At 50.4% G+C, this 24,187-nt stretch overlaps 1 protein-coding gene across 1 annotated transcript; it reads right to left on the bottom strand.

The window, feature by feature from the left end:
• Positions 1–2,657: 2,657 nt before the first annotated feature.
• Positions 2,658–21,609, bottom strand: LOC145353491 (mitochondrial carnitine/acylcarnitine carrier protein-like). The gene is made up of 9 exons (XM_080204296.1): positions 21,420–21,609; positions 16,615–16,707; positions 15,592–15,719; positions 14,301–14,391; positions 13,511–13,628; positions 12,894–12,966; positions 11,950–12,059; positions 8,555–8,679; positions 2,658–4,949 (listed from the first exon to the last, which is right to left on the bottom strand). Exons 1-9 carry the CDS (start codon positions 21,519–21,521, stop codon positions 4,887–4,889), a joined length of 903 nt encoding a protein of 300 aa, XP_080060422.1. The 5' UTR covers positions 21,522–21,609; the 3' UTR covers positions 2,658–4,886.
• Positions 21,610–24,187: the final 2,578 nt, after the last annotated feature.

Here is a 24,187-nt window from a genome sequence, read left to right on the forward strand (position 1 = left end):
ATTGCCCCTTAGTGTCCTTGGTCCAAGGATGTGCAGGATAGATGGATTGGCCATGCTATGCCCTTTAATGTCCAAAGATGTGAAGGTTAGATGGATTGGCCATGCTATGCCCTTTAATGTCCAAAGATGTGAAGGTTAGGTGGACTGGCCACACTAATTTGACTTAATGTCCAACGATGTGTAGGTTAGGTGGATTGGCCATGTTAAATTGCCCCTTAGTGTCCAAGGATGTGCAGGATAGGTGGATTGGCCATGGTAAGTTGCCCCTTAGTGTCCAGAGATGTGCAGGTTAGGTGGATTGGCCATGCTGAATTGCCCCTTAGTGTTTAAAGATTTGCAGGTTAGGTGGACTGGCCGTGTTAAATTGCCCCTTAGTGTCCAAAGATGTGCAGGTTAGGTGGATTGGCCGTGCTAAATTGCCCCTTCATGTTTAAAGATGTGTAAGTTGGGTGGATTGGCCATGCTAAATTGCCCCTTAGTGTCAGGGAGACTATCAGGGGAAATGTGTGGGGTGATGTCGATAGGGACTGGGTGGGATTGTTGTGGGGACAGTATCAATTAGCCGAATGACTTTTTCCTGCACTGTGGAGATTCTATGATTCGAAATATCTTGTCAATTGTTTGCTGTCAAATTCTGTCTAATTTACGCTGCTATGAGTCTGTTGAAGGCGTGATTTAAACCCGGGCTAACAGACATATTGGGGGCTGTGCTGGGGTGGGGAGCTGAATAAACATGAGGGAGAAAGAAGTAGTAGGATATGAGAGGGGAGGGGAATGGTGAACCTGAGGGGCTGGGAGGAAGTAGTTGTGGGAGCAGAAACACTGGCACGTATCAGAGGGGCTGAATGGCCTTTTTCTGGAGCAATAATACCTTCAACACGCAGTTGAGATACTTAGAAAATTAATGGCTGCTTTTGTTTGATCAGATGTCACCCAGCTGTGTGTTGATATAGCTGCAGCTATATTCGCAGCCGGATGTCCTCGGACAGGGAGCATGCAGTGTCCGAGGAAAGTGTTAACACTTTCCGTGTCTGCTGGGCACCGCTGGGGCTGGGGTGCATTATTATTTAATCAAATTTTAATTTGATGTTTTAAGTTTCCTTTCTATTCTGTCCTTTGTTTCGGATGGTTCCCCCCTTTTGCAGGCTGCCCCTATTAATTTGTCCCTGAGTTTATTTGGTTGGTCAAAAAGATTGCTATAGCGTGTTAAGGATGTCTCAAAGTGCTTCACAGCTGAGGTATGCCTTTTTTGCAGGCACATTCCATGATGTAATGATAATTTGGCACACAGCAAGATCCCGCAGGCAGCAACGCTCGTCATGACCCCAATTGTTTCAATTCTCTTTCCACAATATCAGTTGAGAGGTATGTATGTGGTCCTCCAAGACACCAGAGAGAAATACCCTCCCACACCCCACCCCACCCTCACCCTCAATGAACCCCATACCAATCCCCGACCCCACTCCCTTCTACAAAATGTTGCCTGTGAGATTTCTAGCAACCACCCAAACAGGGACTAAGGGTCTTTGTTTTCACCTCTCCCACAAAAGATAGCACATGTGATGACAATGTGGCTCTCCCTCAGCACTGACCCTCCCACAGTGCAGCGCTCCCTCAGCACTGACCTTCCCACAATGCGGCGCTACCTCAGCACTGACCCTCCCACAGTGCGGCGCTCCCTCAGCACTGACCCTCCCACAGTGCGGCACTTCCTCAGCACTGACCCACAGTGCAGCGCTCCCTCAGCATTGACCCTCTGACAGTGCGGTGCTCCCTCAGCACTGACCCTCCCACAGTGCGGCGCTCCCTCAGCACTGACCCTCCCACAGTGCGGCGCTTCCTCAGCACTGACCCTCCCACAGTGCGGCGCTCCCTTAGCACTGACCCTCCCACAGTGTGAAGCTCTCACAGCACTGACCCTCTGACAGTGCGGTGCTGTCTCAGCACTGACCCTCCCACAGTGCGACGCCTCCTCAGCCCTGATCCTCCAACAGTGCAGCTCTCCCTCAGCCCTGATCCTCCAACAGTGCAGCTCTCCCTCAGCACTGACCCTCCCACAGTGCGGCGCTCCCTCAGCACTGACCCTCCCACAGTGCGGCGTTCTCTCAGCATTGACCCTCCCACAGCGCAGCACTTCCTCGGCACTGACCCTCCCACAGTGCGGCGTTCTCTCAGCATTGACCCTCCCACAGCGCAGCACTTCCTCAGCACTGACCCTCCCACAGTGCGGCACTCCCTCAGCACTGACCCTCCCACAGTGCGGTGTTCTCTCAGCATTGACCCTCCCACAGCGCAGCACTTCCTCAGCACTGACCCTCCCACAGTGCGGCGTTCTCTCAGCACTGACCCTCACACAGTGCGGCGCTCCCTCTGCACCGACCCTCCATCAGTGTGGCACTCCCTCCTGTATTTGGATGATCACCTTTGTGTTGGCACTCAATTTCATGGACTTGAACCTCACACGTAAAAGAAGATGAGGAGGGTTGGATTGAAGGGGATAAATGTATTGTCCAGTGTTAACCCCAGCAGAGCCTGAGGACAACCCAGCCTTTCTACATCTGTTACTATTCATTGTATCGCCCCGTAACCAACTTCTGCACATAAACCCAACACAGGCTACTTCAAGCTAAAAACATGAAGACACAGAGACAATTACATAACGTTTGTTCGTTAAAGTTTTCTTTTAATGATGGATTATATCTCTGTCTGTCCTGTTCCCGTACACACATTGTATATCTATGATTGTTCGGATCACCGTCATTGACCCACATGTTCCCCAGTTGTGGCTCCGTTTCTCTCTTGTGTCTGCAAGGTGGATGCGAGTCCTCACTTCATAGATTCACGTCCCATAACCTCAACCTCACACATTAACTACTCTTGTGCTGAGAGGACCCTTGACAGTGCAGCACTGTCAGAGGGTCAGTACTGAGGGTGCGGCACACAGTCGGAGGGTCAGCACTGAAGGAGCACCGCACTGTCAGAGGGTCAATGCTGAGGGAGCGCCGCACTATGGGATGGTCAGTGCTGAGGGAGCGCTGCGCTGTCAGAGGATCAGCACTGAGGGAGCACCGCACTGTCGGAGGGTCAGTGCTGATGGGGCACTGCACAGTCAGATGGCCAGCGCTGAGGGAGCACTGCACTGCTAGAGGTTCAGTGCAGAGGGAGTGCCGCACTGTCAGAGAGTCAGTACTGAGGGACCGCCATACTGTCAGAGGGTCACTACTGAGGGTGCAGCACACAGTCAGAATGGCAGTATTGAGAGAGCACCACGCTGTCGGCAGGTCAGTGCTGAGAGAGCGCCGCACTGTCAGATGGTCAGCGCTGAGGGAACACTTCATTGTCAGAGGGTCAGCGCGGAGGGGGCGTTGCACTGTCGGAGGTTCAGTGCAGAGGAAACACTGTCAGAAGGTCAGTGCTGAGGGAGTGCCGCACTGTGGGACGGTCAGTGCTGAGGGAGTGTCGCACTGTGGGAGGGTCAGTGCTGAGGGAGCACCGCACTGTGGGAGGGTCAGTGCTGAGGGAGCGCCGCACTGTGGGGAATCAGTGATGAGGGAGTACCGCACTGTGGGAGGGTCAGTGATGAGGGATCGCGGCACTGTGGGAGGGTCAGTGCTGAGGGAGCACTGCACTGTGGGGAATCAGTGATGAGGAAGTACCGCACTGTGGGAGGGTCAGTGATGAGGGAGCGCCGCACTGTGGGGGGGGTCAGTGATGAGGGAGTGCCGCACTGTGGGAGGGTCTGTGCTAAGGGAGTGCTGCACTGTGGGAGGGTCAGTGCTGAGGGAGCTCCGCACTGTGGGGGGGTCAGTGCCGAGGAGTGCCACACAGTGAGGAGGTCAGTGATGAGGGAGTTCTGCACTGTGGGAGAGTCAGTGCTGAGGGAGCGACGCACTGTGGGAAGGTCAGTGCTGAGGGAGTGCTGCACTGTCAAATGGTCAGCGCTGAGGGAACACTTCATTGTCAGAGGGTCAGCGCGGAGGGGGCGTTGCACTGTCGGAGGTTCAGTGCAGAGGAAACATTATCAGAAGGTCAGTGCTGAGGGAGCGCCGCACTGTGGGAGGGTCAGTGCTGAGAGAGCGCTGCACTGTGGGGAATCAGTGATGAGGGAGTACCGCACTGTGGGGAATCAGTGATGAGGGAGCGCCACACTGTGGGATGGTCTGTGCTAAGGGAGTGATGCACTGTGGGAGGGTCAGTGCTGAGGGAGTGACGCACTGTGGGAAGGTCAGTGCTGAGGGAGTGCTGCACTATCAGAGGGTCAGTGCTGACGGAGTACTGTGCTATGGGAGAGTCAGTGCTGAGGGAGTGCTGCACTGTGGGAGGGTCAGTGCTGAGGGAGCGCCGCACTGTGGGAGGGTCAGTGCTGAGGGAGCGCTGCACTGTGGGAGGGTCAGTGCTGAGGGAGCGCCGCACTGTGGGAGGTCAGTGCTGAGGGAGCGCCGCACTGTGGGAGGGTCAGTGCTGAGGGAGCGCCGCACTGTGGGAGGGTCAGCGCTAAAGGACCACCTCACCAGGCATGTGTCAGGTAGTGTGGCTGGTCAGTATCTGAACTAAAATTCAGAGGCAGCAAGGCCTGGGCGCAGGCCCCCTGCGAACTCCAAATCTTCTCCACTTGAACATAAGCAAACTTCCTTGATTATTCAAATGTTGGCTCTGATTGGCTGAAATTGAGTCAAAATGTGAAAATTTGCACAAGTTGGAACAAACAAAGTAAGTTCTCTCAGTTAAGTGGCATTTCCTATTGCTGCGTTCCTCCCGATGGTCTTGCCTGATGGAAGTGTGGCAGTTGACAAATGTGGAAGATGGTAGGGAATGCCCCGGGGGCAGGGGGTGGTGGAGTGGGGGCAGGGACAGAAAATCCATGTGGTTCAGGGGGGTCGTGACCCTCACAGTCTCACGCTCAGCCAGTCCAGGAACCTCATGCTGAGCTCGAAGCCCAGGAAACAGGCCTGTGGATCAGATGCATACACAGGGGAAACGTAAATTTCATCGCTTTCCAATTTAAGTAGACTCTGTAGACTGTTAGGTCTTGTGGTGCTCTAAGTAGACACTGTAGACCAGACCCCTCCCCCAAGTGCGCCATGCAAAGAAGTTACACCATTCATGTAATTAAACTAAAGGTCACTTTTGTCTCCAGCTCTGTGGTTGGCATCTCTACGACCCAATGAATCTGGGGCCTCCTGCGCACGCGCTGGCTGGGAAAGTGCAGCACAAACACGGTTTAGATTTTGTACGCACTCATAAACGTCACCAATGGGACTTGGAGCTGAAGACAAAGGTCCCCTGCACCTCCGTGCAAAAAGCAAAAGCTCAAAAAGGGGTATGAAAATTCTGGGAGAGTGCAAGAGATGGAGAGAGGTTAAAAATAAAAATAAGGTGAGAAAACAGGGAGAAGTTAAAAGCAAAATTAGACCATAAGGTATAGGAGCAGAATTAGGCCATTCGGCCCATCGATTCAATCATGGCTGATATTTTTCTCATTCCCATTCTCCTGGCCTTTTCTCCTTAACCCTGATCCCTTTATTAATCAAGAACCTATCTATCTCTGTCTTAAAGACATTCAATCACCTGCCTTCCGCAGCCTTCTGCGGCAAAGAGTTTCACGGATTCACCACTCTCTGGCTAAAGAAATTCCTCCTCATCTATGTTTTAAAGAATTGTCCCTTTAGTCTGAGATTGTGCCCTCTGGTTTTAGTTTCTCCTTCTAGTGAAAACATCCTCTGTTCATGCCTCGCAGTATCCTGTAAGTTTCAATAAAATCCCCCCTCATCCTTCTAAACTCCGAGTACAGACCCAGGGTTCTCAATCGTTCCTCATATGGCAATCTCTTCATTCCAGGGATCATTCTTGTGAACCTCCTCTGGACCCTTTCCAAGGCCAGTACATCCTTCCTCAGATTCGGGGCCCAAAACTGCTCCAAAAAAAAGTTCCCAGTTTGGGAAGAAGACAGGGAAAATAGGAGGTTTGACTCAAAATTTAATTTATATAGTATCATGGTATACCAGGTTGGGAACCTGCTTAAATAGACTCTGTAGACTTAGGTCTTGTGTGTTGTTTAAGCAGATATAGATTGTAAAGCTCCTGCCTGCTGTTTGAATGCTATCAGTAGTTGTTATTCTAGTGCACTGTTAAATAAATTTTATAGACTGTTGGAGTTTAAATAGACTCTGTCATATGCTGCTTGAATAGCCTCCTGTTTAAAAAGGGTCTGTACATTGCCTTCTGTGCAGACTGTCACTATTTGCATAGACAAAGTAGACTATTTGCAGTAGTATGTCAGTTCGCAGCTGTTTAAATACCTGTAAACTGTTTGCTGTAGTGTGCTACTTGAATAGACTGTCAACTGTTTGCTGTAGTGTGCTACTTGAATAGACTGTCAACTGTTTGCTGTAGTGTGCTACTTGAATAGATTCTGTAGATTGTTTGCTGTAGTGTGTTATTTATGTAGACTCTGTGGACTGTTTGCTGCAGTGTGCTGTTTAAATAGACTCTGTAGACTGTTTGCTGCAGTGTGCTTTTAAATAGACTCTGTGGACTGTTTGCTGAGTGTACTACTTGAATAGACTGCATAGACTGTTTGCTGTAGTGTGCTGTCTAAATAGACTCTGGACACTGTTTGATGCAGTGTGCTGTTTAAATAGACTCTGTAGACTACTTGCTGCAGTGCACTGTTTAAATAGACTCTGTAGACTGTTCACTGCAGTGTACTGTTTAAATAGATTCTGTAGACTGTTAGCTTGCGGTAAATAGGTTCTTATCGGGCGAGGAAATCGAAGGTTATTGTTGCGGGGGATAGATGGGAATGTGGAAAATTGAAATGCAAACAGATTAATTGTTATCTTATGGAGTAGCAGAGCAGGACTCAAAGGACTGAATGGCCCACTTCTGCTCCTAATTTGTATGTTCATTTGTACTCCAGGTGTGCTTTCACCAAAGCCTGGTACAGTTGGAGCAAGACTTTCCGCCTCTTATACTCAATCCCCCCTCCCCCACTCGCGATAAAGGACAATATTCCTATTTGCCTTCCTAGTCACTTGCTATACCTGCGTGGTGACTATCATGATTCATGTACCAGGACGTCCAGATCCCTCTGTACCGCAGCGTTCAGCAGTCCCCCTCCATTCAAATATGTATGAACACACAAATTAGGAGCAGGAGTAGGCCACTCAGCCCCTCAAGCCTGCTCTGCCATTCATGGCTGGTCGGATTGTAACTTCAACCCCATGTCCATGCCCTACCCCCTCCCTAATAACCCTTTACCCCCTTGTTAATCAACAATCTATCCATCTCTGCCTTGAAAAGATTCAAAGACTCTGATTTTTACCCCACTCCAAAAAAACTAAGCGCTGAAAGGATGGGGAAACAGGACATTTTCCCACCCATTTTTTGGACATACTTAGTTGAGTGAATTTCTGTATATCATAAAGCCTGCTAGGATGTTTACTCCCAGGGGATTGGGGGTGTGAAGGGAAGGGGGCCCGGGTGGGGGCTTGGGTGGGGGCCTTCCCCATGGCCAGCCCTGACCCCTACCTCCCCATGGCCAGCCCCGATTGACCCCTCCCTCCCTCATCAATCACTGTGCAGAGTGCAGACTCCACACACAATGCCCTGGCCAGTGAAGGCAAGCATGCTGTATGCCTTCTTGACTACCTTCTCCACCTGCGTTGCCACTTTCAGTGACCTGTGTACCTGTACACCCAGATCCCTCCGCCTATCAAAATTCTTAAGGGTTCTGCCATTTACTGTCTACTCCCCATCTGTATTAGACCTTCCAAAATGCATTACCTCACATTTGTCTGGATTAAACTCCATCTGCCATCTCTCTGCCCAAGTCTCCAACTGACCTATATCCTGCTGTATCCTCTGATGGTCCTCATCGCTATCCGCAAATCCACCAACCTTTGTGTCATCAGCAAATTTACTAATCAAACCAGTTACATTTTCCTCCAAATTACTTATATATATGTTATGAACAACAAAGGTCTCAGCACTGATCCCTGAGGAACGCCACTTGTCAAACCCTCCATTCAGAAACGCACCCTTCCACTGCTACCCTCTGTCTTCTTTGACCGAGCCAGTTCTGTATCCATCTTGCCAGCTCACCTCTGAACCCATGCAACTTCACCTTCTGTACCAGTCTGCCATGAGGAACCTTGTCAAAGGCCTTACTGTTGTCCATGTAGACCACATCCACTGCCCTACCTCTTCAATAGTGGTTTAAATATTGTAATCAGCCCCACACTCTTTTCCAACCAAATGAGTGACCTCTTACTTTTAAACAGTCACCACCCCCCGCCATCCCCCCATCCCCTGTTGGTTATTGATTCTCCAATATAATATTATATCTTTACTATTATTCCTGCCAAGTGGACAATATCACATTTGCCCACGTTTTATTGACCTGCCACTTTTTCACCCACCCACGTAACCTATTGATATCATTCAATGATGCTTTCTGTCCTCTTCACAGCTTGTGATCCTGGCTGGGCAGAGCCCGAAATGGAGAGACAAAATTGGACAGGATAAGACCCCTCAGGAGGTAGCCCTGTCTTACCGCATTGGCAGGGAATGCTCGCAACATGACAGCACTGAATCCCTTGTAGAGGGATCCGATTCCCTCTTCCCGGACCAATTCTCGGAGAACATCCCGGAAACCATTGGGATACATCGCATCGGGAGCTGGAGATAAGGATTCGAAATTCAGGTTACTATAGCAATTAATTCCAGTCATTTAATTAGTCCTGTCCACAAACACCATGTCGTCTCCTGAGACACTGACTCTCACTGGGGTATGGGACCCACACAGACTGACTCTCACTGGGGTATAGATCCCATACACACTGACTCTCACTGGGGTGTAGATCCCATACACACTGACTCTCACTGGGGTACAGGTTCCACACACACTGACTCTCACTGGGGTACAGGTTCCACACACACTGACTCTCACTGGGGTACAGGTTCCACACACACACAGACTCTCACTGGGGTACAGGTTCCACACACACACAGACTCTCACTGGGGTACAGGTTCCACACACACTGACTCTCACTGGGGTACAGGTTCCACACACACTGACTCTCACTGGGGTACAGGTTCCACACACACACACAGACTCTCACTGGGGTACAAGTTCCACACGCACTGACTCTCACTGGGGTACAGGTTCCACACGCACTGACTCTCACTGGGGTAAGGGTCCCACACACACTGACTCTCACTGGGGTATAGATCCCATACACACTGACTCTCACTGGGGTACAGGTTCCACACACACTGACTCTCACTGGGGTACAGGTTCCACACACACACAGACTCTCACTGGGGTACAGGTTCCACACACACTGACTCTCACTGGGGTACAGGTTCCACACACACTGACTCTCACTGGGGTACAGGTTCCACACACACACAGACTCTCACTGGGGTACAGGTTCCACACGCACTGACTCTCACTGGGGTACAGGTTCCACACACACTGACTCTCACTGGGGTACAGGTTCCACACACACTGACTCTCACTGGGGTACAGGTCCCACACACACACAGACTCTCACTGGGGTACAGGTTCCACACACACTGACTCTCACTGGGATACAGGTTCCACACACACAGACTCTCACTGGGGTACAGGTTCCACACCCACTGACTCTCACTGGGATACAGGTTCCACACACACTGACTCTCACTGTGGTAAGGGTCCCATACATACAGACTCTCACTGGGGTACAGGTTCCACATGCACTGACTCTCACTGGGATACAGGTTCCACACACACTGACTCTCACTGGGGTAAGGGTTCCACACGCACTGACTCTCACTGGGGTAAGGGTCCCATACATACTGACCCTTAGTTCCAAGGTTCAATTCCAGCCTTTGGTCACTGTCTGTGGAGAATTTGCATATTCTGCTTGCAGCTGCGTGGGGTTCCTCCGGGTGCTCCGGCTTCCTTTCACATTCCATGATGTGCCGGTGAGCTGGATTGGCCATGCTAAATTATCCCTTAGTGTCCCAGGTTGGGTTGTTCAGGGAGATTAGAGGTGAAGTATGTGGGGTTACGGGGACAGGACCAAGGGGATGGGCCCATGGGTGGGATACTCTGTCAGAAAGTCGGTGCAGGTTCATTGGGCCAAATAGCCTGTTCTGCACTGTCAGGATTCTGTGAACAAGAGGATATTCGGGGATGGGACCCAAAAGCTGGACTTACCCGTCTGCAACCAATGAGGTAATAAATATTTGACCCCAAACCACATGTGGAGATGTTAAGGATAGAATGCCAGATGCTCAGACAAAGTGGCAGCATGGCAGTAGTTAGCACTGCTGCCTCACAGGGACCCAAGTTCAATATCCAGCCTTGGGTCACTGTCTTTGTGGAGTTCGCACATACTCCCCATATCTGCGTGGGTTTCCTCTGGGCGCTCCGGTTTCCTCCCACATCAAGGATGTGTGGGTTAGGTTGATTGGCCGTGCTAAATTGTCCCTTAAGTGTCTGTGGGATTGGTATAGTAATTAAGAGGGGTTACGAGAATAGGGCTTGGGTCGGTGCAGACTCGATGGGCCGAATAGCCTCCTGTAGGGATTTTATGAAAGTAGTTGGTTTCAAAGAGCATCTTACAGGAGAAGAGAGAAAGAGGCAGAGAGGTTTAGTGAAGAAATTTCCAGTGTTGAGGGACCCGCCTGGCAACTGAAGGCACATCCACCAATAGTGGAGTGATGGGAATCGACAGATGATCGAGAAGCCGGAATTGGAGGAGCGCAGAGAGTTGTATTGGCTGGAGGAGGTTACAGAGATAGGGAGGGTTGTAGGGGCTAGAGGAGGTTACAGAGATAGGGAGGGTTGTAGGGGCTGGAGGAGGTTCCAGAGATAGGGAGGGTTGTAGGGGCTGGAGGAGGTTACAGAGATAGGGAGGGTTGTATTGGCTGGAAGAGGTTACAGAGATAGGGAGGAGTGTAGGGGCTGGAGGAGGTTACAGAGATAAGGAGGGTTGTATTGGCTGGAGGAGGTTACAGAGATAGGGAGGGTTGTATTGGCTGGAGGAGGTTACAGAGATAGGGAGGGTTGTATTGGCTGGAAGAGGTTACAGAGATAGGGAGGAGTGTAGGGGCTGGAGGAGGTTACAGAGATAAGGAGGGTTGTATTGGCTGGAGGAGGTTCCAGAGATAGGGAGGGTTGTATTGGCTGGAAGAGGTTACAGAGATAGGAAGGAGTGTAGGGGCTGGAGGAGGTTACAGAGATAAGGAGGGTTGTATTGGCTGGAGGAGGTTCCAGAGATAGGGAGGGTTGTAGGGGCTGGAGGAGGTTACAGAGATAGGGAGGGTTGTATTGGCTGGAAGAGGTTACAGAGATAGGGAGGAGTGTAGGGGCTGGAGGAGGTTACAGAGATAGGGAGGGTTGTACTGGCTGGAGGAGGTTACAGAGATAGGAAGGAGTGTAGGGGCTGGAGGAGGTTACAGAGATAAGGAGGGTTGTATTGGCTGGAGGAGGTTACAGAGATAGGGAGGGTTGTATTGGCTGGAGGAGGTTACAGAGATAGGGAGGGTTGTATTGGCTGGAGGAGGTTACAGAGATAGGGAGGGTTGTATTGGCTGGAGGAGGTTACAGAGATAGGGAGGAGTGTAGGAGCTGGAGGAGGTTACAGAGATAGGGAGGAGTGTAGGGGCTGGAGGAGGTTACACAGATAGGGAGGAGTGTAGGGGCTGGGGGAGGTTACAGAGATAGGGAGGGTTGTAGGGGCTGCAGGAGGAATTTGAAATAGAGGTTGTGAATTTTAGAATGGTGACGAAGGAGCCAGCGTGGATTGGGGAGCAGTGGGGATTATTGAAAGGAGTTTCAGTCTGAGGTTTCAGGTGAGCTGAAGGTAAGCAAGGGGTGTATTTGCTGCTCGAAAGGGGCTTCCTGGCACCCTGCCACTGACACCCCCCCTTCCCTCCCCCCATTCCCCACTCACCTGTCTGGAAACGAGACTTCACCACATCCGGTGGGATGGCGACCATCCAATTAAAAACTCCTGCCATGCCCCCAGCCAGGAGGATTCTTGGGGTGCTCAGCTCACTCACACTAGATGGGGCGAATGGGAGGAGGATGAAACAGAGACAAACAAGGAGGGGGACTTCCGCTTCCTTATTGCCCCCCCCCACCCCACGTCTCCTCCCCATCCCCCATCCCCAGAAACCCCAGGACTCAAACCCCTCAGATGAGGCCATGCAGCCCATCGGATATCTACTGGCCCTTTTCTATCCAATTGGTCCACATTGCTCTCCTCCCCCTCTCTCCATTCTTCACCCGATAGATCTGCAAATTTGTCCCCTTCAGTGACTGATCCAACCCACCCCCCCACCCCAGATCCCCGCTGCTCCCATTCAAAGGGAAATCTGCTCCCATCGCTCCTTCGGACAGCGCCTTCCAGACCACAACCAGGAAACACTTTCCCCTCTTTCACTCATTTGAAACTCCCTCGTGATACGGATGGCTGCGGCTAAATCTCCCCGCCTTAAATGTCTCAGCTCTGGAACGATCCCAGCCTCCCCCCACTCTCTCCCTTGCTCTCCACATAAACCAGATATCCATCATCCTAGGAACCGCTCTGGTAAATCTCCCACCACACGCACCCCTCCCAAAGGCCACCACATCCATCCCGTGGGAAGTTTGGAAAGCAGGAGCCTGAGGCTGCGTTAGCCCCATCCATGCCCCCTCCCCACACCTCCCCAACCCCCACACCCCTCCCTCCCTCCCCCACCTTGCCTACACTCCCCTATTTGGGGCCCTCTGCACAATTTAGTTCCCGACACCACCTTTAACCGGATATTTCTGGGAGGCTGACCGGCAACAAGAGTTCTCATCCATCGGGGAACACCAAGGACCGTAGGTTTGACCACCCCCCACCCCACTGACCTTTTACCCTTGGGGGTCAGGATATCCTTCAGCCACTCGTAACTCAGGAAGTAAACTCCAGTCGCGGGCACATCTGATATCACAGTAAAAAGACCATGTCATTGGACGGTGACAACCTGGAGGGAAAACTGCACCAGCGCAGCGCCCATTTAGTCTGCGGGGAGGCTGCAATGCTGACCCAGCGATAGACAAGGCTGAGGGGAATTCAGGACAGTGCGGCTCTCCCTCAGCACTGACCCTCCCACAGTGCAGCGCTCCCTCAGCACTGACTCTCCCACAGTGCGGCTCTCCCTCAGCACTGACCCTCCCACGGTGCAGCGCTCCCACAGCACTGACCCTCCGACAATACGGCACTCCCTCAGCGCTGCTCACATTCGCTCCTTGCACAAGGTAAATGTATCCGGCCTGGATAATGGAGCCCGAATGGAGGCTTCTGTCTTTCTGTCTCAGAGGCCAGTGGGAGAGACCGAGGTTTGGGCTGGGAGGGAATTATAGAGGCCTCAGGGAGTTGTTGACTCAGAGCTCTGGGGAGCAGGAAACTCTGATGGCGCTGTGATCTACGGCCAAGAGTGTTGATGGCCTCTCTAACCCGCGGCAGCAGCGGACAGCACACTTACCCCTGAGTAAAGTCAGCAGGGTGCCCTTGTAGATTCCTGACAGGCCTGATCCTTTATAGAGCTGTTTAATGCAGTCTCCTGGCCCAGCATACTTTTTCTCCCCAGTACCTGCCTGGATCTGTACCAGCATCAGACAACAGATTGGCATTAGGGCATTTATCCCCCATCCCTAATTGCCCCCTTGGGAAGGTGGTAGGTGAGCCGCCATCTTGAATCCACTGCAGTCCCGTGTGGTGTAGGTATACCCGTAGTGCTGTTAGAAAGGGAGCTCCAGGATTCTAAGCCAGCTACAGTGAAGGAACGGCCAATATATTTCCAATTTGGGATGGTGTGTGTGTGTGTGTGTGTGTGTGTGTGTGTGTGTGTGTGTGTGTGTGTGTGTGTGTGTGTGTGTGTGTGTGTGTGTGTGTGTGTGTGTGTGTGTGTGTGTGTGTGTAGGGATGGCTCGGAGGGGGGGAACTTGCAGGCAATGGGTGTTCCCCATGGCGTCTGCAGTCCTTGTCCCTTCTAGGGGGTAGAGGTGGTGGGATTGGGCAGCACTGTCGAAGGAGCCTTGGCGAGTCGCTGCGGTGCATCCTGTAGACGGTACACACTGCTGCCGCTGTGTGTCAGTGGTGGAGGGAGTGAATGTTAGGGTGGGTGGTTAATGTGTCAATTGAGTGGCGGGTGGGGCTGCTTTGGACAATGCCTGCCTCACGGAGGCAGCGGCCTGTTGGGGTGGGGAGAGTGTGGGGCTAGGGGGCTGTGGGGGGGAGGCGTTGATGGCAGAAAGCGGTCGAGGGGAACTCACCTGCAGCAGACACTTGATTCTCTCCACCGGACTGAGGATAACAGTGCTGAAGACACCAGCGATCATTCCGGCTGTGAACAGCTGGCCTCGCCTGGCACAGAGAGACAGGGGAAGAAGGAATAAATTGTGTGTGTCTCGGGTAAAGTCGGGCGTGCGGCCATTAACGCAATCCGCACCCGCGCCCGCACGGATACCCACTTTACCAAGGCCCGAAAATGACCGTGATCTGAATGGCGCCCAAAATGTGTGCATTTAAATTGAATTAGTGGGCCGCCTGCCCCAATCGTACCGGCACTTCCCCCTTTACCATTGCGTTCACCCATCCAGATTCGGCGCAAAGCAGGCCCTGCTCAGCAAAAGGTCCGTTTCAGGCGCTCCAGCTTCTGAAGATGTAGGTTTAGAGCTTCCAGCGGCTCTCTGACTCAGATTGATAGTGGGTTGTGTGTGTGTGTGTGTGTGTGTGTGTGTGGAGGCAGGCCAGATCATTCTCTGTTGAGGGGTGGGGAGAGGGAGGCAGGAGGCAAGATCATTCTCTGTTTGGTGAGGAATAGTGGGGGAGGAGGGAGGCCTGATCATTCTCTAGTTGGGTGGGGGGTGGTGGGGGGAGGGGGGGGGGAGTTGGTGAAGTGGGGCAGGAGGCAAGATCATTCTCTGGTGGGGGAGGGAGGCCACATGGATCTCTGGTGGTGTGGGGAGGCAGGGAGGGACTGTTGTCACTCTGTGGACGATTGGTGGGGGCGAAGGGGGTGGGGGGGTGGGTCAGAGATCTGTCTGGATAGCAGGGGGTTGTGGGTGGATAAGGGTGACAGTGATGTTGTGGAGTGGGGCGATGTCTGTGGGAGCCATCGCTCCCGTTTTTCTGCAATGTGACAGTGGTGCGCTCTTTCAAATTTTTTTTCCCACTGCGCGTGCACAGTTCAGAGCTCCGATCAGACCAGCAGCGATAAGCTCCCCCACAGTGCAATTCAGACTCACGATTTATTTTTCAGGCCAAGTTCACATCAGGGTGCCTGAGAGCAGGTTTCCAAGTCAGATCTGAATTGTGCCCAGATTCAACACTTAGAATGAAAATGGTAAAATCGGACCCAGAGTGTGTGAGAGAGAGCGTGTGTGCAAGAGAAAGTTTGGGTGCAGTCTTACTGGTGAGGCAAAAAGTTGTGTTCCCGCGATCTTGCCAGCCCCGTTTTGCTGGTGGAATGAGCCCAGGAAGAGCACGAGGCTGATTTCAATATTGGTGACATGCTTTACATGTTACTGATGAGATGCCAGTTAACCCCAAGGTTGAACTTACGTGAGTGACTCCTCCGGGTGTTTCTGCTGAATTTTCTTCCCGAAACCATAGCCAAAAAAAATAACAGCCGTGACTGGAGTGATGGCAAGAATGGGAGCTGTCATTCCTTTGTACAACCCAGACAGACCCTGAGGGAGAGAAGGGGTGTGAGAGTGAGACAGGTAAAAGAGGATAAACCCTTTATTTTCAATCAGAGGGACAGGAAGAGGCCATTCAGCCTCTTACACAGAAACAAGAGGAGATTATTCAGCCCCTCTCACGCCTGTTACACAGGAACAGGAGGAGGCCATTCAGCCCCTCTTAAGCCTGTTCCACAGGAACAGGAGGAGGCCATTCAGCCCCTCTCACACCTGTTACACAGGAACAGGAGAAGGCCATTCAGCCCCTCTTGAGCCTGTTACACAGGAGCAGGAGAAGGCCCATTCAGCCCCTCTCACGCCTGTTACACAGGAACAGGAGAAGGCCATTCAGCCCCTCTTGAGCCTGTTACACAGGAACAGGAGAATGCCCATTCAGCACCTCTCAAGCCTGTAACACAGGAACAGATGCAGGGAGATGATTGTAGGTGAGGTGAGTGCAGGTGAAGGGAGGGAAGGAGAATGGGAGGCCAGGGACTGAAGTGTGAGGGAAGGTAGGGGAGTGGATGATATCTAGGTGAGGGGAGGCCAGGTGGCGACTGGGTGGGGGAGGGGAGGGAAGTGCTATGGAAGACAGGGCACAGGAGCGGAACGGCAGGGGAGGGAATGGGAGGGGTGCTGAGGGGCTTCCTACTCCAACACACACATTGTTTGAAACACCTCCCTGCTACACCCCCACCGCCCCCCCCACCCCCAAAACCCCCACCCCCGCCGCCTTCCCTTACGGAACCCACCACCTCTACCTCACCCTGGGGACCGGTGGGTGTGCCGAGGCCCCCTTGGAAATGCTCCTCGAGGAGAACCAGGAGCTCCCAGGAAAGACGGACATGACACCAGAGACAGCAACAGTGGAAAGTGCTCCCTACCAGCACTCAAGGACTCTTACCTCACTGGCCACTGTCTTCCTCAGGCAGTCGATAGCCCCCTGGTAAAGGGGGGAGCAGCCCGGCACGGCCCTGGGCTGTGTCTGCAGACGTACCTAGTATGAGGAGAGAAAACATAAAGTGGTGCTTATGACCAAGGCAACGTCACACACATCAACCCCAACAACACCCTGCCCTTCACTCACCCCTTAGACAAAGAGAAAGAGAGACAGATACAGAGAAAGAGAGACAGATACAGAGAGAGAGAGAGACAGGGAGATACAGAGAGAAAGATACAGAGAGAGAGAGAGACAAAGAGAAAGCAAGACAGGGAGAGAGATACAGAGAAAAAGATACAGAGAGAGAGACAGATAGATAGAGAGAGACAGAGAGAAAGATAGAGAAAGAGGGATATATACAGACAGAGAGAGATAAAGAGACAGAGAGAGAGTGATATACAGAGAAAGAGAGATTTAAAGTTTATTTATTAGTCATAAGTAAGGGTTACATCAACACTGCAATGAAGTTACTGTGAAATTCCCCTCGTCGCCACACTCCAGCATCTGTTCGGGTCAATGCACATAACCAACAGGTCTTTCAGGAGCACCCGGAGGAACAGAAACAGGGAGAACGTGCAGACTCTGCAGAGAAAGTGACCCGAGCTGGGAATCGAACCTGGATCCCTGGCGCTGTGAAGCAGCAGTGCTAACTACTGTTTATAGGGAATTTTGTTGGGGCTGGAGGAGGTTACTGAGATAGTGAGGGTTGTGGTGGCTGGAAAGGTTACAGAGCTAAGAAAGAGGGTCACACACCATGAAGGGATTTGAACCATCTGCAGCGTTGTTTCCCACAATCCAATTTCCCCATCATTCTCTTCGAGTAGCCCTGTATCAACCCTACTGATCCCACTCTCCCACTGTCTAAACTAATCCCACTGCCCCACTCTCTCCCCATAGCCCTGTATCAATCCCAAAGTAATCCCACTGTCCTGCTGTCTCCCCATAACCCTGTATCAATCCCCAAACTAATCCCACTGCCCCGCTCTCTCCCCATAGTCTTGTATCAAACCCCAAACTAATCCCACTTCCCCACTCTCTCCCCACAGTCTTGTATTAATTCCCAAACTAATCCCAGTGCCCCGCTCTCTCCCCAGAGCCCTGCATCAATCCCCAAACTAATTCCACTGTCCCACTCTCTCCCCACAGTCTTGTATCAATCCCCAAACTAATCCCACTGCCCTGCTCTCTCCCCATAGCCCTGTATCAATCCCCAAATTAATCCCACTGCCCTGGTCTCTTCCCATAGCCTTGTATCAATCCCCAAACTAATCCCACTGTCCTGCTCTCCCCCCATAGCCCTGTATCAATCTCCAAACTAATCCCACTGCCCCACTGTCTCCCCATAGCCCTGTATCAATCCCCAAACTAATCTCACTGCCCCACTCTCTCCCCATAGCCCTGTATCAATCTCCAAACTAATCCCACTGCCCCACTGTCTCCCCATAGCCCTGTATCAATCCCCAAACTAATCTCACTGCCCCGCTCTCTCCCCATAGCCCTGTATCAATCTCCAAACTAATCCCACTGCCCCACTGTCTCCCCATAGCCCTGTATCAATCCCCAAACTAATCTCACTGCCCCGCTCTCTCCCCATAGCCCTGTATCAATCCCCAAACTAATCCCACGGCCCCACTTTCTGTCTCCATAGCCCTGTTTCATTTGCAAATTGAATTCTCAAATGCCTGTGCAAGTGAATTGGAAAACCCATGTGAGGTCTTTGCGAGGGTGGGGTGTCGGGGTGGGGGAGACTGGATGGGTGAGGCATGTGTCAGGGTTAGGCGTAGATCTTTGCTGTGTGGGTCTCAGCGATTTCTGTTTGCCATCTCCCTCCCAGGCAGGACATCTGTTCCTCTGATAAAGCTCGGCGTGCACCAGAGGATCTGTGTATATTTGCTTTGCAGCGTCTACACGAGACTGTTCGGCCCATTTTGACTGTGCCAATCCCTTTGAGAGCTCTCCAATTAGTCCCATACTCTATCCTCCCTCCCGCTACAACACTGGAATCCTTTCCCCTTTTAGTATTTATCTAATTGCACCCCCCCCCCAACCTTTGAGGGTGAATCTGCACCCACTGCACTTCCAGCTCAGAACAAACTTGCTGCATCAACAAATAAAACTCTTCCCCATCAATTCTTTTACTGATTCTCTTTAATTTGTGTCCTCTCCGGGTTACCGACCCTCCAGTAGCTGGGACACTTTCTGCTCATTTAGTCAATCAAAATCCCTTTTGGAACAGGAGGAGGCCATTCTGCCCCTCTTGAGCCTGTTACACAGGAACAGGAGGATCCCTGTTCAGGCCCTCTCTTGAGCCTGTCACACAGGAACAAGAGGAGGCCCATTCAGTCCCTTCCGAGCCTGTTACACAGGAACAGGAGGAGGCCATTCAGCCCTTCCTCAAGCCTGTTACAGAGACAAAGAGAAATCCCTTCATTCCAAGGGTTGGGAACCTTTATCCAAGAGAGAGAGAAACAGAGAGAAATTCTTTCCCAGCACCTATCTGAACTGGCATTGATGAGTGATGTTCCCCTTTAGCTGTGGGTCTAACACCCTGTAATGAAGTGGGCAGTAGGGGAGGGGGGAGTCACATATCAATCCACTTGGAAGTTCAGTCACGTTGCAAGCGTCGTGTGCTGTTGCTAGGCGACTGGGAAATGGTGCTCACATCAAGTCCAATAAACCTCCCGTGATGGAATTTGGCAAAGATTTTGCAATCAGAACAATGGACTCTCTTCTGAACAGCCCGTTGGTGCTGAATTCAAAAACACTCCTCAATGAACAAGCTCAATAGACAGACTGTTGGTCCAGGAGGGGATGATGTGGGAGTTCGACCACTTCTCTAAGATCTGTGTAATGTTCGTGACAGGGTCAGTATCCGGAAACTGGGTCAAAGTTGGAGCTAATGTGAGCGAGACAGAGAGAGAGAGATAGACAAAGAGAGAGAGACGTAGAGAGAGAGATAGGGAACAGAGACAGAGAGAGTCAGATAGAGAGAGAGAGACAGATTGAGAGAGTGAGACAGGGAGACACAGAGAGGAAGGGAGAGAGAGACAAAGAGAGAAAGGGAGAGAGAGACAAAGAGAGAGATGGAGAAAGAAAGAGAGAGAGAGACAGATTGAGAGAGAGAGAGACAGGAAGTAAGAGAGAACGAGAGACAGAAAGAGGGAGAGTCAGAGAGAATGAGTGAAAGACTCAGCTGGAGTGAGACAGAAAGAGAGAGGGGCACATGTGGAGAGACAGAGAGAGAGAGAGAATCAGAAAGAAAGAGAAAGAGGCAGTGTGAGGGACAGGCACAGATACAGACAGAATGAGAGAGACAGAGCAAGAGAGACACAGACAGTCAGGTGGATGGAGAGAGACAAAGAGAGAGACAGAACAGACAGGCAGAGTTTGAAAGAGAGGAACTGAGAGAAAGAGACAGGGAGAAAGATATAGAATGAGAGAAAAAGAGAGAGACAGAGAAAGAGACAGAGTGACAGAGAGAAAGAGAGAGACAGAGGGAGAGAGTCAGAGAGATAGAGTGAGAGAAAGAGAGAAAGCAACAGAGAAAGAGACTGACAGACAGACAGAGAGAAAGGCAGAGGGAGAGGAAGACAGAGATGGAAAGTGTGTGTGTGTGTGTGTGTGTGTGCGTGTGTGTGTGTGTGTGTGTGTGTGTCAGAGAGAGAGAGGACAGTGTGAGAAAGACTTTGTAAGAGAGACAGAAAGAGTGTGCAATGTAAGGGGAATAAATGGAGGGGAGAGAGAGACAGCAGAATATAAAAGCAAATTACTGCGGATGCTGGAATCTGAAACTAAAGCACTAAATGCTGGAAAATCTCAGCAGGTCTGATAACATCTGTGAAGAGAGAATAGAGTTAATGTTTTGGGTCAGGTTGACCTTTTGTCGGAGCGGAAAATAGGACAGCTCACTTGGTGCTGGTGTGTTCAGGTTCACTTGAGGAGTCCAGGTTGAAGGGACAGTCTTACCCTTTACGTATCCGGAACCACGGATAGTGATGGCAGGGGCTCCAGTATTTCTCCCATCGCACAGACTGAACAGGAATCTCCCCCCACCCCAACTCTCACTATCGGGCGGATTCACCGGTCGATACCTGACCGTGTTTGGCCAGGTTAAGGACTCACCTTCCGTGCAGCCTTCCATTGCCCGGCGGGGCAGGAATCAAGCCCGGGGCTCAGAGGCAGGGACGACACCCACTGTTCCACAGGAGACCCCCACCCCACTGCCCCATCATCCTCCTTCCCTCCCTCCCTCCTCGCTAGACTGAGCGAATGGGCTCAAATTAGGGGGAGTGAGGAGACAGTGAGAGTGAGCGGGGAGGAGGCAAAAGGCAGGGAGTGCAGGTGGAGAAAGGGAGGGATAAAGGAGAGAGAGACGGCAAGCAAGAAACAGAAGATAATCGAGATAGAGGGAGGAAGACACTGACTGTGATAATAGTCAGACTTTGGCTTCTGTTACGCAAACTCCAACTGTTGATAAGACATTAAAGTTCAAAGATGAGCCATTTTAAGTTGAATTTGCAGGGAACTAGCCTAAGGCTAAAGTCCCTGGCGAGCACCAGACACGGCAGCAGCGCAGGGATAATGTGTACATTACATTTAAAAAGCAAAGATTTCCTACTCTAATTTCACAGCAGAGACTCTCCCTGGTGTCCAGCCACGCTTGCCCGAGGTTAGGTAGATAGGAAACAAGTGGAATCCGCTATACCTATTTTGCCCAGGAGAGTTCAGAAACTTTCTAAAGAAATCTCGCACTGCTACAGGTACCTTACTTTGACTGTGTCGAGGGGGTGACCCGCCAAGATCAGGCATATCCCCCCCACTCCCCCGGCGAGCAGGTTCCTCAGTGGGCTGACATGCTGCGGTTTGCCCATCTTTCTGGCAATGTCATTTCTTGGAAAGCAGGTCCCTCTGTCTCTGTCTCTCTCTCTCTCCTGCTCTCTCTCTCTCGCTCTGTGACTCGGAACTGTCACATGGGCACAGACTCTGCCCCCAGTTTCTCTCCCTCCACCCTTCCTGCAGATCCCCCCCCCCCCGCCACCCCATCCCGCTGCTGCCCCACACCAGTGACGCCCACTGCTGCTGACATGACACCGGGGTATGGACATTATCAGAGAGGGCCAGGGCAAGCAGGGGCAGGGAGGTGGGCTTTCAAGGGGCATTCTACAGGTTTTAAAGTGACAATGCCTTGTTATTAAAGGGACATGTACAAATATTAAAGTGACAGCGTGCTGTTATTATAGGAACAGTGTGTTGTTATTAAAGGGACAGTGTGTGGGTATTAAAGGGACATTGTGTGAGTATTAAAGGGACACTGTGTTGGTATTAAAGGGACAGTGTGTGGGTATTAAAGCAACAGTGTGTAGGTACTAATGGGATAGTGTGTGGGTATGCAAGGGATCACGTGTTGGTATTAAAGGGATAGTGTGTGGGTATTAAAGGGACAGTGTTGTTATTAAAGGGATAGTGTGTTGGTATTAAAGGGACAGTGTGTTGGTATTAAAGGGACAGTGTGTTGGTATTAAAGGGACAGTGTGTTTGTATTGAAGGGACAGTGTGTGGATATTAAAGGGACAGTGTGTTGGTATTAAAGGGACAGTGTGTTTGTATTAAAGGGACAGTGTTTTTATTAAGGGAACAGTGTGTTATTAAAGCAATAGTGTGTTGGTATTAAAGGGACAGTGTGTGGGTATTAAAGGAAGAGTGTGTGGGTATTAAAGGGACAGTGTGTGGATATTAAAGGGACTGTGTGTTGGTATTAAAGGGACAGTGTGTATTAAAGGGACAGTGTGTTGGTATTAAAGGAAGAGTGTGTGGGTATTAAAGGGACAGTGTGTGGATATTAAAGGAAGAGTGTGTGGGTATTAAAGGGACAGTGTGTTGCTAGTAAAGGGAAAATGTTTTTATTAAAGGGCCGATAGAATGGACCTACCTTACATTAAGTTGATCTTTACACCCTTCTATGACTGTAACAGTACATTCTGCACTCTCTCATTTCCTTCTCTATGAATGGTATGCTTTATCTGTACAGCACGCAAGAAACTACTTTTCACTGTGTACTAATACACGTGACAATAATAAATCAAATCAAATCAAACAAAAGAGTAAGAGGGGATCTCATAGAACTTATAAAATTCTATCATTACCCAGGGTAGGTACGAAAAGAAAGTTCCCAATAGTGGTGGTGGTGGGGGTCTGGGGGGGGGTGGGGTCCAGAACTAGGTGTCATAATTTGAGGATAAGGGGTAGGACTGAGGAAAGGAAAGTGGTGAATCTGGTAAATTCATCAGTACAAAGAATAGCTGAGGCCAAAATATTGTGTGATTTCAAGAAAGAATTAGTTCTAGGTCTTGGGGCAAAAGGGATCGAGGGATATGGGGGTAAGGGGTGATCAGCCATGATCACACTGAATTGTGGAGTGGGCTTGAAGGGCCGAATGGTCTCCTGCTTCCAGTTTCTATGGGATTGTGTGTTGATATTAAAGGGACAGTATGTTTTTATTAAGGAACATCATGTAGTTATTAGAGGGTAAGTGTTATTAAAGGGACAATGTGTGGGTATTAAAGGGACAATGTTTTATTAAAGGGACAGTGTGTTTTATTAAAGGGACTGTGTGTGGTTATTAAAACTACAGTGTGTCGGTATTAAAGGGACAGTGTGTTATTGAAGGGATAGTGTGTCGGTTTTAAAGGGACAATGTGTTGTTATTAATGGGACAGTGTGTTGTTATAACAGGCACAGTATGTGAGTATTAAAGAGAAAGTGTGTTGCTATTAAAGGGACAGTGTGATATTAAAGGGACAGTGTGTTATTAAAGGGACAGTGTGTCGATATTAAAGGGACAGTGTGTTGTTATTAAAGGGACAATACGTGGGAATTAAAGGGACAGTGTGTTATTAAAGAGACAATGTGTTATTAATGAGATAGTGTGCTGTTATAAAAGGCACAGTGTGTGGGTATTAAAGAGAAAGTGTGTTGTTGTTAAAGGACGAGTATATTGTTATTAAAGGGACAATGTGTGGATATCACAGAGACAATATGTTATTAAAGAGACAGTGTGTTATTAAAGGGACATTGTATGGGTATTAAGGGGCCAGTGTGTTGTTATTAAACAGACAGTGTGTTGTTATTAAAACCAACGATGTTTATTAAAGGGACAGAGTATTTTTAAAGGGACAGTGTGTTGTTATTAAAGGGACAATGTGTTGTCATTAAAGAGACAGTATGATATTGAAGGGACAGAATGTTATTAAAGGGACAGTATTTTGGTATTAAAGGAACAGTGTGTTATTAAAGGGACGGTGTTGTTATTAAAGGGACAGTGTGTGGATACTAAAGAGACAGCATGTGAGTATTAAAGAGACAGTGTGTTATTAAAGGGACAATGTGTTATTAAAGGGACACTGTGGGTATTAAAGGAACAGTGTCTTATTAGTGGGGCAATTTGTTGGTATTAAATAGACAATGTGTGGGTAGTAAAGGGACAGTGTATGATATTAAAGGGACAGTGTGTTATTGATAGGACAATGTGTTGTTATAA

The sequence above is a fragment of the Carcharhinus amblyrhynchos genome, chromosome 15, assembly GCF_965287045.1.
Source record: "Carcharhinus amblyrhynchos chromosome 15, sCarAmb.v2.hapA, whole genome shotgun sequence".
Lineage (NCBI taxonomy): Eukaryota > Metazoa > Chordata > Chondrichthyes > Carcharhiniformes > Carcharhinidae > Carcharhinus > Carcharhinus amblyrhynchos.